Source organism: Miniopterus natalensis, chromosome 11 (genome assembly GCF_054644295.1).
Source record: "Miniopterus natalensis isolate mMinNat1 chromosome 11, mMinNat1.hap1, whole genome shotgun sequence".
In the NCBI taxonomy this organism is placed as follows: domain Eukaryota; kingdom Metazoa; phylum Chordata; class Mammalia; order Chiroptera; family Miniopteridae; genus Miniopterus; species Miniopterus natalensis.
In genome coordinates, this window is record NC_142091.1 from 36418344 (window position 1) to 36433198 (window position 14855).

Here is a 14855-nt window from a genome sequence, read left to right on the forward strand (position 1 = left end):
GGAAAAGCAAAAGCAAATCTGCAAAGTGAAACTGGAAGAAATTAATTTAAAAAATCACACTACCCAGAGAGTTAATCTAGACGAACAAGATTGTCCTTGCTTACTTGATTTCTTTTGTTCAAAAAGAGAAATAAGGAGCTGTTGGTTTGCCAAAGGAAGGTCAGGATGAATTATACAAAAAGATGACATTTGAATTTTACCTTGAAAGATGAATAAGATTTTTATCACTCAGAGGTAGGAGAAGTCATTGACTAGATTAATTAAAATATTTATCGAATCTACTGTAAGTCAGATACTGTACTGTAGGTACTTTTGGATCGCAAAAGTGATGAAATCGAGCCCAACCTTTGGGGAACATTCTGGCTCCTGGTGAAGACAATTATAACATAGTAAAAATAAATGTAATCATCTAGAAATGTACCCACTGTCATGGGTCTGGAGGGGATACCTAACTTCTTAGAAGTGAGAACATTTCCAAAGGGCATGTGGAGAAACCGTTGTGGGAGGAGAAAATGAATGCAGGGGATCATTTAGTTCTGCATTTATTAGAAAATGTTAAAAAGACTCTTACAGATTTTGTTTATAGCAGTTAAGCTATTGATATCTAAAGCAGTAGTATTCAAATCTGGCTGGCATTAAGATCACTAATTTTTTAAATTACAAATTTTTGGCTTTAGCCCAGACATACTAAACAAAAATTTATGGAGGTCAAACCAGGGCATCTGCATTTTCTAAAAAGCTCTGGGCAATTATTATGCTGCTTTTATTATTTTATCTTTTATTTATTTATTTTTTAAAAATATATCTTTATTGATTTCAGAGAGAAGAAGGGAGAGGGAGAGAGAGAGAGAAACACCAATAATGAGAGAGTTGTCATTGACTGGCTGCCTCCGGCACGCCCCCAACTGAAGATCGAGCCCACAAGCCGGGCATGTGCCCTGACCAGGAATCGAACCTCATTCTCCTGGATCCTAGGTTGATGCTCAACCACTGAGCCATGTCTGGCCGGGCCACTTTTATTTTTTTAAAATTAGAGACATTAGCCTTTAAAACATCGATGTGTTTTATTCTAAGGACCTTACATTCTAAGTAGTCATAGTTAAAAATATAAATTCCACTGTAGCATGGAAAAATTTGAAACTTCATTAATTCTGGAAACATTCGTGCCTATCCATTGACACTTATTTGAGGTAATAGCATCTATCTTCATTAAAAACTATTGCTACTATGTTACAGGGATTTTTTTCCCCTTTCTTTTTTAAAAAAGATTTTATTTCTTCTATTTTCCAAAAGCATTGGAGATAGCCAATAAATCCAGTATCATATAGGATAGGATGGTTACTGCATTGACTATCGTATATTTAGAACAAGGTCAAATTTAGAGGAAGGCAATAGTGCAGAGGTGATATAGGCCAGGTGTCAGCAAACTTTTCCTGTAAAGAACTAGATAGTAAGTATTTTTAGGCTTGTGGACATATAGTTTCTCTTGCAACCACTCAGCCCTGCCATTGGAATGTGAAAGAAGCCATAGACAATTTGTAAATGAATGGATGTTAACTATGTTTCAGTAAAACTATTTACAAAACCTCTTCTTGATCCCTCAATGCTGCTGCTTCTGGTCAATGATTTCTCTTACCTCTGAATGATGAAAATCTTATTCGTCTTTCGAGGTCAAATTCAAACTTCATCTTTTTGTATAATTCACCCTGACCTTCCTCTGGCAAACCAACAGCTCCTTCTCTTTTTGAACAAAAGAAATAAAGTAAGCAAGGACGCTCTTGTTTGTCTAGATTAACTCTCTGAATAGTGTGATTTTTTTATTATTATTAATTTTTTCCAGTTTCACTTTGCAGATTTGCTTTTGCTTTCCCTACCAGCCCCAACTCAAGTTCTTCAACTCCCCCAAAGAGAACTTATGCTGTTTACAGACCCTTGATAGAGTGATTCAGTCCATTCCAGAGAGGGAATGTGATTTTCCTTAGGTTACAGAATTAGAGATAGGCAGAGAATTCACTATGAGGAATGCTGTTAGCAGTTTTATTTAATCGTCATGTGAATGATAAATGGCACACAATAATTAAAGAATTTTTCTAAAGTTAGTAAGTGGCACTGGGATTCATACTTAATTTAGCTGGGCCAAATTTCTATCTTTTAAACTACATCATCATGGTTTTCTGTGCTCTCCAGTGCCTTAGATAGGAGAATGCAGAGAAAAGCAAGAACCTTGTGCATTTTCAGCAGTGCTTGGCACAGAGTAGGCGTTATATCTTTGAGTATTGTTGACTAAATTTGATAGTGTAGTCATGGTATGCAGTGGAAGGGCTTGTACTGGGCCCTGGAGGAGGGATTGTATAATTTGGATTCTTTTAAACTTTTCAACACATATTCCCTTTTGCTCAAAAATAATAAAAGTGTTATGTTCTTTTTTTCTGATTCCAGTAGCTGCTGGTGGTGGTGACAATGTCAAATAACGGCATAGACATTCAAGATAAACCCCCAGCCCCTCCAATGAGAAACACCAGCACTATGATTGGAGCTGGTAGCAAAGATGCCGGAACCCTAAACCACGGCTCCAAACCTCTGCCTCCAAATCCAGAGGAGAAGAAAAAGAAGGACCGATTTTACCGATCCATCTTACCTGGAGATAAAAGTACAGTATTACATTTTTTTCTCATCATTTGTGTACTTAATTTTTTATTTTTGTAACCTGAATAAAAGATCTGTTCTTTTCTTGACTTAATTTTTCTTTAATACTTTCCCCCCCTATTAAATATTTCCCTTGTCTGTCTTTCCTAAAGTGGCTTAGATAAAATGGAAAATAGACCTATTTTTAAACTCTGTTAATTATTCTGAGCAAAATTCTAAGAAAATAATTATGCTCTTGCCAGACTTTGGACAATCTGTATATGTTTATTTACTTAAACTGTTTATGAACTCTCACAATGTTAGAAATACTGACTTGTCTTCATTTGGAAATGTTTTTTTCCAAGCTAGTTTTATTTGGAACGTCCTTTCTCCAGATTCTTCGTTGCCTCTTCTTTATTCATATGTCCTGAGCTCACACCCAGATTTGGAGATTAAATATCAGTAAGAAGGGCAAGTAATAGCTGAGGAAAGAAAGCAGGACTCAGCATGAGTTCACTAAGAAAAAGTCATCATAGGCAGGCTCATTTCCTTTTTATTAATAAAACTTCTTGGATAATCAGGATTTTAACAGTGTATTTGATAAAGTCACTGAAACCCTGTGGACAGGATTTATCTTTAATGAAATAGAGGTTTGAGTGTCCATATGGATAGATGACTTTTGTTTGACACCCCCTCCCCCAAGTATTTAAGTGTCTGTTGATACGAAGTAAAATTCTCAGTCATGCTTGCAGGACTTTGTTCGTGTGGCATGCTGAAGAAATTGGCTTTCTGTCTGTAAATAGTTATCATGAGCTTCTGACTTTCGGTGGACCTGGTTCAAATCCTGGGTTCATCACTTACCTGCTCTCTGACCCTTGGTGTGTCAGTTAACTCCTTTGAGTTTTACTTTTCTATCTCTAGGAAAGAATGGAATTATCCTATCTCTAAAATTGGGGAAATATCTTACAGGGTTGTTGTGGGAAGATTATATGCCGAGTTCCTAGTACAGTACCTTCTGCACAGAAGATACTCAAATACTAGTTCCCCTTCTCTTTACTCATTTGTTGAAGGTGGGACGCGTGGCTAGATTACATGACAGTGTCAGAACTGAGATTCTGAAACAGTAGGCCAAGTATAACAACCACAATAATGAATTGCAGAAAATATCTTGTGTTGCAGAAAAATATAACTATATAACTATATAACTACAGATCGGGGGAGGTGGTAGATGACGGCATCATTAACCAAGCAGGGAGCCCAGGGAGAAGAGCAAGTCGGGAGCGGTGCTGGTTGGAGAGCAGGGAGGATGATGGCTTTAAACACTTTGCATTTGAGGTGAAAGGATAATTTCAGACACTTTGCATTTGAAATGTCTTGACATAGAGATGTCTAATAAACAATGAATCTTACAAATAGGGAATGGTTGGCGAATAACTGAAATGAGAACTCTCAAGGATTTTTATTGAGTACATTGGCTTGTATGTGAGTTTCCCCTTTCCCCTACTCTACCTTCATTGTGAGCTCTTTTTGGGTCTAGATAGAAGAAAGATGGGTAAGTTGCTTAACTTGTATTTTCTGGCCAGTTCATTTATAGAGTAGCTGCCGACTTCCTAGGCACAGGGGCTATGATGGAGGCGGTGTTACCCTGCCCTGGCATATATAGCCACTTTGTTTATCCTTCAGTTTAGGTTGTGGGCTAATTTTTAATACTATGCTTTTAGCAACTGTAGTTGTTATAAGATCTCTATTCTTATAACTATTAGGCCTTCAGCCCAAGTTTCTGCATGTAGTGAAGAGGGCAAGTAAAAGCTGAGGAAAGGAAGAGAACTTTTAAAATTAAAAATGAAAAGGTTGGAATTGTTCTTGCTGACAAATTAGAAAACACTAAAATTCCTGCCCAATATGCATCATCAATTAAAAACCTGTGCTTCAAAGGATACCATCAAGAAAGTAAAAAGATAATCCACAGAATGGGAGAAAAATTTCCCCAGTTATATAATTGATAAGGGACTTGTATCAAAAATATATCAGGAGCTATTACAGCTGAACAGTAAAAAGACAACTTACTTTAAAAAATGGGCAAAGGATCCAAATAGACATCTTTCCACAGAAGATACACAAATGGCCAATAAGCCCATGAAAAGATGCTCATAATCATTAACCATTTAGGGAATGCCAATCAGAACCACAATGAGAGACCTCTTCATACCCACTAGGAGGGCAATAATAAAAAGAGGTAATAATAAGTGTTGGCAAGGATGTGGAGAAATTGAAACCCTCTTACACTGCTGGTGGGAATGTCAAATGGTATAGCCAACTGTGGAAAAGCATGGCAGTTCCTCGAAAGGTTAAACACAGAGTTACCACATTACACTGAAATGAAAACATGCCCACACAAAAACGTGTACGTGAATGTTTGTAATAGCGTTATTCACAATAGTGAAAAGGTAGAAACAACCCAAATATCCACCAACTGATGAATGGATAAATAAAATGTGGTGTATCCATACAAAGAAATATTATTTGGTAACAAAAAGAAATGAAGTCCCAATCTATGCTACAGCTTGGGTGAACCTTGAGAACAGTGTTAGTGAAAGAAGGCAGTCAACGAAAGACCACATATTGTATGATTCCTTTTATATGAAATGTTCAGAATGGGCAAATCCGTAGACAAAAAAGTAGGTGAGTGGTTGTTGAGGGCTGTGTGGAGGGGCAGATGGGATTAGGGAGTTATAGCTAAGTGGTATGGGTTTTCTTTTGGGGTTGATGAAAATGTTTGAAAATTGATTGTGGGGATGTTTGCCAGGCTCTGTGAATATACTAAAAGCCACTGAATTGTACATTGTGTAGGTGAATTATATGGTATATGAATTATATTTCAATAAAACTCTTAAAAAAAAAAAAAAAAGAAGATTCCTGCTTGTAACAGCAGATGGAAGCATATCCTTCAGACATCATTGGAAACTGAAGGGATGATCTTAGGTACTGAAAAGGGAGGGGAGGGGGTCTGGATATCTGGGTTGTAGTCTTGGTTCTCCCATAAATTGGCTGCCTGATTTGGGTCAATTACTTCTCTGTAGACTTCAGTGCCTTCATCTAAAAACTTGGAATCAATCCAGTGGACAAATATAGGCTTTTATACCTTTGAAATCCTCTAATTAGATAAATGAGATATTATAAAGATGAAGTTGGATCAGGTTGTATATGTAGGTGAAAAGAATCTAGGCCATTGTAAAGTACTTGAATCCGTGATAAAGCTGTAGCCCCAGAGGTTCTGGAAATCCTTGCTGAGTAACCTTAGGCCAAATCTGGTCTGAAAACAAATCTCTTACCTCAAGATTAAAGCTATGTCTCTATAAATTCAGAGGTAGAAAAGCATAGAGTTACAAGAAGTTCTTGTGAAATGATCTAGTAACCTCTTCTTCATTCCCTAGTTATAGATTTTCCATACATGCCCTGAGCTCATTGATTTAAGATCCCAGATGGCTACGATTAATGTGTGCATCAAAATGAAATGTTTTGAAAAGTGGGGTTTTGCCTTTTGTTTGGAGCCTTTATTTAGCTCGACTTTGTGCTTGTTGATATTGCCATTCATCCAGTCAGCATTTGTTGACCTGCTGCTTTGTGCTTAACTTAGTCCTAGCAAGATACACAGGAGCATCAGCAGTCTTTAAAGTGGTATGTCCTTTATAAAGTATTTGAAAATTTATACCAGCTGCATAGAGAAATGATCTAGAACTGGACTTAGGTAACCTAGATTGAGTCCTATTGTGGTAGGCGGTTAGCAGACTTGAGCAGATGAAGGATGATGGACCAGATACAGATGGTCACCAGGGTGGAAAGCTCTGGGTGGCGAGCAATGAGCAAAACTGGGAAAACAAACACCTCACCCCAGGGTAACCTTTCCTCCTCTAGTATATTGCTGGTTATGTGGTTTAGACCCCCTGACCTTTTATATTGCTGGTCATGTGGTTAGGGCCCTCCCCTGATCTTTCCTCTCCTGGCATGTTGCTAGTCATGTAGTTAGACCCCCTTAGAGGGGGAACGAACAAGGGGTCGGAGAATAACCCTTAAGCATTAAGCCCCCAGGACAGTGAGGTTTTCACCCACATCAGATACATATAGGCCTCAGTTGTGTTTTAGCTCCAGGCCCAGAAAAGCAGCAAAACCAGGCAAGCGACACCATGGCTAACATCAGGACCAGCTGCATTGACTAATGACCCCTGCCCTGGTGCCCACATGACCCTGAAAGAACACACCTGGAAAGCTGAGGAATATTCTACTGAGATATTGAGGTCCTCCCCTGGAAGCTCCCCTAAACTCTCTGTCCTTAACAGCCCCTGGGAGGAGGACCCAGTGCACTCTCCCCGGAGCATGCCCACACCTTTCCCCTCCGCCTTTCCTTCCCTCTCAGGCCGGTTAGCTTTACCTTTCTCCTAAGCTCCAAGGGCCCTTCTGTTGCCTCTCGAACTTGTTCCCTATCACTTCTTTTACCTCTGTGACTGTTTTTTATTAAATTTTTTCTTTTTATTAATATGTCTTTATTGATTTCAGAGAGAGGAAGGGAGAGAGAGAGAGAGAAACATCAATGATGAGAGAGTCATTGATCAGCTGCCTCCTGCACGCCCCCCACTGGGGATCGAGCCCGCAACCCAGGCATGTGCCCCGACCGGAATTGAACCACGATCTCCTGGATCACAGGTTGATGCTTAACCGCTGAGTCATGCCAGCCAGGCTGTGAATTTCTAAATAAGCTTCCTCTTATAGTTTGAGTCTTTACTCAGAATTCTTTCTCAGCCAGAATTCAAGTACTGAGGTCCAGTCTGACTCTACCAGTCTAACACCTGGTGCCGCTCTTGCCACCAACACTACCTCTGACATTTATTAACTCTGTGATTACCCCCCTTCCCCTGCCGCCCCTTATGGGATTATTGTAATCCCGGTATCTTCATCTGTAACATGGTAGTAACTATAATTTCCATCCACCCCATACCATTAGTAGGCTTTTGTCATTTGACATAGTGGGTGTAAAAGCATTTTCTAAACTGCAAAACACTGTACAACTATGAAGTGTGTGTGTGTGTTTTACTAAAAACCTCCTTTCTTGTTTTATCTGATACCCACAACAACTCATTTTCAGTTGGGGAGGCTGAGGATTGGAGAAAAGTAAACTGTTCAGCATTTCACAGCTGGGAAGTGGCAGGGATGAGTGTGGAACTAAGTCTTCCTAAAGGATGTGCTACATCCTAGCACACTACCTCTGTCAGTTGTTCTCAGCCCAGATTACACATCTGACTCACTCATACTGCTTTTAAAAAATACAGTTGCCTGGGTTTCACCACAACTTTTGGATCTGGGTCTTTAAAAAGTTTGGGGGGTAAGAAAATAGAGTTCCCTGTGGGCTGCGGTGGTGACTGAGATTGGAGTTGGCAATCGGGAGAATGTCTGTGGGCTTTAGCTAATGCTGACCTCCAGCGAGGCTTCAGTGTGCCTGGGGGAATGCGTAAATGATTGGAAGAGGCTGTTGCCTAGGGCCTGTAATAGTTGGTGCTGAGCTGCAGAATTCCATGTGGGAAAGCCTGGTTCCTGTGGTTGGGACCTGGAGCCTCTGGTTTATTCTAAGAAGTCCTGCAGCATTTCGTTTGGAATCTTTTTCTGGCTGCATTTTCACAATTTCCAAAGTGGAATTCTCTGAGCTTGGGAAGCGTTTAGCAAAGTTAATTTTAAAACTGGGCGATGTCAGTGTTTATCTCTCCAAGTTTGGAGCGTTTTACTGCCTTAAGTCCAGATTAACTCAGCTGAACCAATGAGAGGTGCTTCTTAAAAATAAATCTCTTAAAAATATAAATAAGGCCTACTGCACGCTGAAACTTGGATGGCTGTACCAGCAACATGGGATTTTGCAGTGTTCGCCTCATTTCCCGTGTTGTCAGAAAGCCGAACAGATTAGGCCAAAGGTGGGGTTAAAGTTAGGATAGGTGAGGTTGTAAGCTTGTTTATCCACTTTATGTCCTCAAGCCTGTGATCTGTAGTTTCAAGAAATCAGGGTGGTTCTTCTTTCTCCTCAGTCAGTTTTCTGTCTTAATGAGTGAGCTGGGAAGTATTACTCAGACACCCTTTCCTTTTTTTCCCCTTTCCTTTCCCTTCCCTTCCCTTATTTTTTTAGCATCTTAAAACAACAAACACTTATTATTTCACAGCTTTTGAGGGCCAGGAATCCAGGAGCAGATAAGTTGGGCAGTTCTGACCCAGGTATCTCATGAGATTATAGTAGAGATGTTTCTGATACTTTCTTATGTTAAAGAGAACTCAGTTTAGAAAGATAACTTTAGCTTACAAAGCATATGCATTTTCCTTAGTTGATCTTCAAAATAATAATAACAACAATAAAAAAGTAGTTCCTAACAGAGTAATAACACAATAGTAATAACCTTAAAATAGTAATGACAATAACCTAACAACAATTACTCTTATCATTTGGGTCATGATTTTGTCAAGTAGCTTCTATCTTCTGTTAGGAGGTAAGTCTTAAAAAAAACATCCCTCAAGGAATCATACAAGATAGGAAATGACTAAATGCTGACTCAGTGTCTTGGGAATTCAGAGGGAGGAAAGGTCAGTAAATCCATTTTGGAAGAAGTGGGACTTGAACTAGTCTTTAAAAGATGGCTGAATATTTAACAGGGAGAGTGAGAAGAAGAGCAGAAAAAGTGAGCAAAAGCTTGGAGGTGGGAATGTGAGAGCAGCCTGTGGAAGCAGAGCTACCTTCAGCATTACCCTGTGTGTTTATGTGTTAAACGACTTCATTTCCCTGGGGCTCTCTTCTATAGACTCTTCATCCTCTGAGCCACTCTCTTTTTTGTGACTTCATTACCAAAATTCCTTTTGTATCTGCCATTCCATGCCTATGATGGTATTTATATAACATAATAGAAATAATATATAAAAATATAATCTATAAACATAAAACAAAAATATAAATAAAATATAAAAATGACATAATTGTTCTGAACAGACTTTTAAGTGACTGGATTAAAAGAAATTTGGGAACAGAAAGCAATTTCAAAGCCCTGCAACGTGTCCCATGCATTCTAGCTATGAGTAAGACAGGTGGATTTATGTCATAAACGACGGCTTAATTTCAGCCCTGGCAAACCCTTAGCTTCCCTCTGTCAAAGCAGTTGCTTCTGGAAGAGAAATTGTCAAATGCACAAATAGCTAAAACCTGTAGTCTTTTCAGATTGGTTTCTTTCACGTAGCAATGTGCACTTACGATTTCTCTTGTCATGACTTGATAGGTCATGTCTTCTTAGTGCTGAATAATATTCCACTTTCTGGATGTGCCACCGCTGATTTATTCATTTACCTGCTGAAGGACATCTTGGTCCTTTCCAAGTTTTGGAATAAAGCTGTTACAAACATCCGTGTGCAAGTTTTTGTGTGAACATAAGTTTTCAGCTCATTTGGGTAAATACCAAGGAGTGCAATTGCTTAATTATATGGAAAGAATATATTTAATTTTGTAAGAAACTGTCTACCTGTTTTCCAAAGTGGCTGTACCATTTTGCATTCCCACCGGCAGTGAATGTAAGTTTTTGTTGCTCAACATCCTTGCCAGCATGTGGTGGTGTCAGTTTTCAATTTTGACCACTGTAACAGGTGTGGAGTGGGATTTCATTTTTGTTTGCATTTGCAGTTCCCTAATGACATATGATGTTGAGCATCTTGTCCATCTGTATATCTTCTTTGGCAATGTGTGATCCATGTCTTTTGCTCATCTTAATTGAGTTTTTTTCTTATTGTTGAATTTTAAGTATTCTTTATATATTTTGGATAATAGTATATTTTGTTGTTTTTGCTGTCAATCCTCACCCAAGGACATTTTTCCATTGCTTTTTCAGAGAGACTAGAAGGGAGGGAGGGAGGGAAGGAGGAAAGAGGGAAGGAGGGAGGGAGGGAGGAAGACACATTGATGTGAGAGAGACACATCGACTGGTTGCCTTCTGCAAGAGCCCAGACTGGGGACTCGGAGCGAACCCACAACTGAGATACATGTCCTTGACTGGGAATCGAACTCATGACCCTTTGGTGCATAGGCCGACACTCTAACCACTGAGCAACACTGGCCAGGGCAAGAGTTCTTTATTAAATATATCTTTTGCAAATATTTTCTCACTGTCTGAGGTTTGTCTTCTCATTCTCTTGATTCTCAAACTTTTATTTAAAAAAAAATTTTTTTTTAATGATTTTTTATTGATTTCAGAGAGAGGAAGGGAGAGGGAGAGATAGAAACATCAGTGATGAGAGAGTCGCCATTGATCAGCTGTCTCCTGCACACCCCCAGCCCAGGATCGAGCCCACAGCCCAAGCGTGTGCCCTGACCGGGAATCGAACTGCGATCTCCCGGATCCGAGGTCGACGCTCAGCTGCTGAGCCACGCCCGGCCGGGCTCACCTGTATATTACCTTGTGTGTGCCCCACCCCGAGTCAAGTCTTTTTCCGTCACCACTTACCCTCCCCGACCCTCTTTTATCTCTCTCCACCCCAGTTTCCCCTGGTAATCAGCATGCTGCTACCTGTGTCTGTGACTTTTTTTTTCCTTCGTCCCTTGACCTTTTTCATCCAGCTCCCCAACCCCTCTCCCCTCTGACAGCTGTCCATTTGCTCTCTGTATCTTTGAGCCTGGCTAGGCTTCAGTACTATGTTCAATAAGAGTGTCTATCACTGTCTTGTTCTTGATCTTAAGGGAAACACTTTTAGTATTTGCTTGTTGGGTATGATGTCGGCTGTGGGTTGATTCTTAAACTTTTATATGCACCGAATCATTTGGATCGTACTAAAATTCAGATTTGTATTCAGCAGGTCTGTGGTGGAGCTTGAGATTCTGTGTTCCCCATAGTCTCCCACCTGATGCTGATGCTGTTTTAAATAGCAAGTCTATAGATCACCCTCACTGTCGTTAGGATTGGAGAAGACCAGAATGCAGGTGATAGGTTATTGTTAGAATGATTCAGGCCACAGGTAACAATGCCTGAGATAGGGTGGTGGCCATGAAGAGGGAGCAGGGTGGATAAATTTGATAACTGTATGGAAGATAAATGCATTGGGAGAGAGAGGAGAGATAATATAATCATAAGCAGCAGCAATCCACGAGAGGCAGATTGACAGAATAGAAAGGCTTTAGAGCTGGGAGTCTGAAAATCTTAGTTCTGGTCCCACATTTGTTTCTACCTTGCTCTGTGACCTTGGGCAGGTTATTTAACTTCTTAGAACTTCTGTTTCTTCTTCTGTCAAACGGACACCATAATCCCTGCCCTGCTTGTCATACAGTTGTTTTGAGGCTGTAGTGAACTAATATATATAAAAGTCCCATGTAAATATAAGAGCATGATACAGATACAAAACTGATTACATCTGCAATGACCCTATTCCAAATAAGGTCACATTCTGAGGTACTAGGAGTTAGGACTTATGATTTTGAGAGGGGAACAGGATTTAACCCCTAACTAGGCTGCTTCAGCACCATAACTTTCTGCCAGGTCAGCAGGACCTTAGTCAACATCTACTTTATGCAAAACCATTTTTGGGAGAGGGATGACTGCAGTATTTGGACTTAATGATCCTTTAAGGTTTTGGGCCTGGGCACTACCAATTACTAACCATTTGATTTTGGGCAAGTAACTTACTCTCTGTGCTTCAGTTTGTTTATTTGTAAAATAAGGATGATAGTACCTAGCTGATGGGGCTGCTGTGAGGCTAAACTTAATTAATACATATAAAGAACTCGAACCATTTTCTGGTAAGCATCTGATAAGATATTAGTGATTCACATTATTAAACTTCCAAATATAAAATTCTGTAATTTAAAGAACCTTAAAGCAGTCTATAATCAAAGACCAAACAAGTAGGACGCAGGTTATAGAACTCATAGGATATAGGATTTCAGGGCTGGAAGTGTTTTTAGAGATGATCTACTTGAGCCTTGTTTCTCTTTTTACAGAGGTGAGGGAAACCAGGGTTCAGAGAAAGGAAGTGACTTTCCCTGGATCCAATGGCGCATTAGTGGTAGAACCAGGACTGTTAACTCTGATGAATGTTCTTTCTGTGCCTCCCTTACTTTAGTTTAACAAAAGATTAAGTCTTTAATTGCGCATTGAGCATCTATTCCAATTTAAGTCTTGCATTGGGCTCTGTAAATACATAAATGAGGTAGACAGTTCTTGATCTCTAAAGAAGCCTACAGCTCAACAGAGTGCTAAATAAATCTAAAAATATAATGATGTTTCTGTTGTGTGATTTTTTAGAATTTCATTTTCCCTGTTTCTTTTGCAGCAAATAAAAAGAAGGAGAAGGAACGGCCAGAGATTTCTCTTCCTTCCGATTTTGAGCACACGATTCACGTTGGCTTTGATGCTGTCACAGGGGAGTTTACAGTAAGTCCCAGGTCACAGAAAGGCCTTTGGTCTTTCAGAGTTCTGGCTATTCACTGTTAGAGTCAATCCTGTCTAGTTTTCCCAATGCCTCTGTCTTTGCCTAAGACACTCATACTATCTTTATATTCATGAGAGGAACACTTTACCCACCTCCAAAATTACACCAAAGAAATCTTTGCATCTTCATTCGGTAAATGGAGCTCTGTGAGGTGGCCCATTGGCAGCAGGCTCTGTGCTGGGCACTGATGATACAGAGACAAATCAGACATGGTTCCTACTCTAAAGGAGGAATAGCCTGGTGAAGGAGCAAAGTCTCAAGAAGTGACTAATATGAGATAAGTGTAATCAAAGAGGCTTGTGTAGCTCTCTGAGGGTACAGAGAAAGGAATGACCAAATCCGTCCTTGGCTGCCAGTGGGTATCAGAGCAAGTGCTGATTTTCCCTCAGGGCTCCCTGTGCCTGTGTCCTCCTGACCGCCTTGCATGTCTCTCTTACAGGGGATGCCAGAACAGTGGGCCCGCTTGCTTCAGACATCAAATATCACTAAGTCCGAGCAGAAGAAAAACCCACAGGCTGTTCTGGATGTATTGGAGTTCTATAACTCAAAGAAGACCTCCAACAGCCAGAAGTACATGAGCTTCACAGGTACGAGGGTTGTGTCCAGGGCATTCTGGGGAAAAAAGGATTTTCTTCTGGGTGGAAAAGAGCCACTTGCCTGTTGGTGTGGGGTGAGAGAAGAAAGTATTGGGAAGAGTGGAGACGGTACTTTCACTAAGACAGAATTTTGGAATTTGGGAGCCAGAACATTGGTTTTTTGCATCAAACTTGAGTCTTTACTCTGAAACTGCACGTTTTAAAAAAGTAACATGTAAAGAACGTATACTTTGTGCTAAATTCTCACACTCACTAGCTTCTAACTGTCACTTCATTTCTTTGAGCCTCAAAACGGGAATAATAATTCCTGTCTCTGGAGATTGTAGTGAGGAATAAATGAGACATTGATTTGAAAGTCCTTTATAGATTATAAACAGCACCATGGAAATGTAGCTGTCATTATCATTATCTTTAATATCATTAAGTTATTTAATAACACATTTAATGTGTATCTTTTAAGTAGGCAAGCCCAATTTTTCCTCAAGGCACTGATTTTTATCAGTCAAATGAAAAACAGGTCAGTAATAATCAATGTACTTTAGATGTACTCTCTATTATATAAGAGACTGTTTTTCAGAGTTGCTTTTAAATAGCAGAATTGAGATTAGAATCCAGCTCCCCTAATCCTATACCAGCAACCTTTGAGTTTACTACTTGCCTCTAGTAAGTTCATTTGGAGAACCTCCTTTCTTTCTTTTAAAAAAAAAAATATATATCCTGATTTCAGAGAGAGGAAGGGAGAGGGAGAGAGAGTTGAAACATCAATGATGAGAGAGTCATTGATCGGTTGCCTCCTGCACGGCCCCTACTGGGCATGAAGCCCACAACCCAGGCATGTGCCCTGACCGGGAATCGAACCTCAGTCTCCTGGATCCTAGGTTGATGCTCAACCACTGAGCCACGCCCGGCTGGGCAGGAGAACCTCCTTTCATAACAGAGAAAATTTTCTTTTCCTAGATAAGTTATGAGAAGGCCTGCATTTCTGGAAACTTACCTTTTGTGTAGCATCTTAGAATGTTAGAGCAAGAAATATCCTTAGAATATATCATTTCCAGTTCCCCCTTATTTTGCAGACAAAGCCAAAAAAGGCTTCTTTAATGTGGCGAAATTAGTGGCAGAGCTCGTCTCATCTCTGAGTTCAGT

The 14855-nt window shown here is 39.9% G+C and overlaps 1 protein-coding gene across 1 annotated transcript in view; it reads left to right on the forward strand.

The window, feature by feature from the left end:
- The first annotated feature begins 2433 nt into the window (after positions 1 to 2433).
- Positions 2434 to 14855, forward strand: part of PAK1 (p21 (RAC1) activated kinase 1) — a 51006-nt gene continuing 38584 nt past the window's right edge. The window contains exons 1-3 of the mRNA XM_087821643.1: positions 2434 to 2650; positions 12958 to 13058; positions 13556 to 13703. Of these exons, the coding sequence (XP_087677769.1) occupies positions 2461 to 2650; positions 12958 to 13058; positions 13556 to 13703 (439 nt within the window). The 5' untranslated portion in view covers positions 2434 to 2460. The remainder of the gene's footprint in view (positions 2651 to 12957; positions 13059 to 13555; positions 13704 to 14855) is intronic.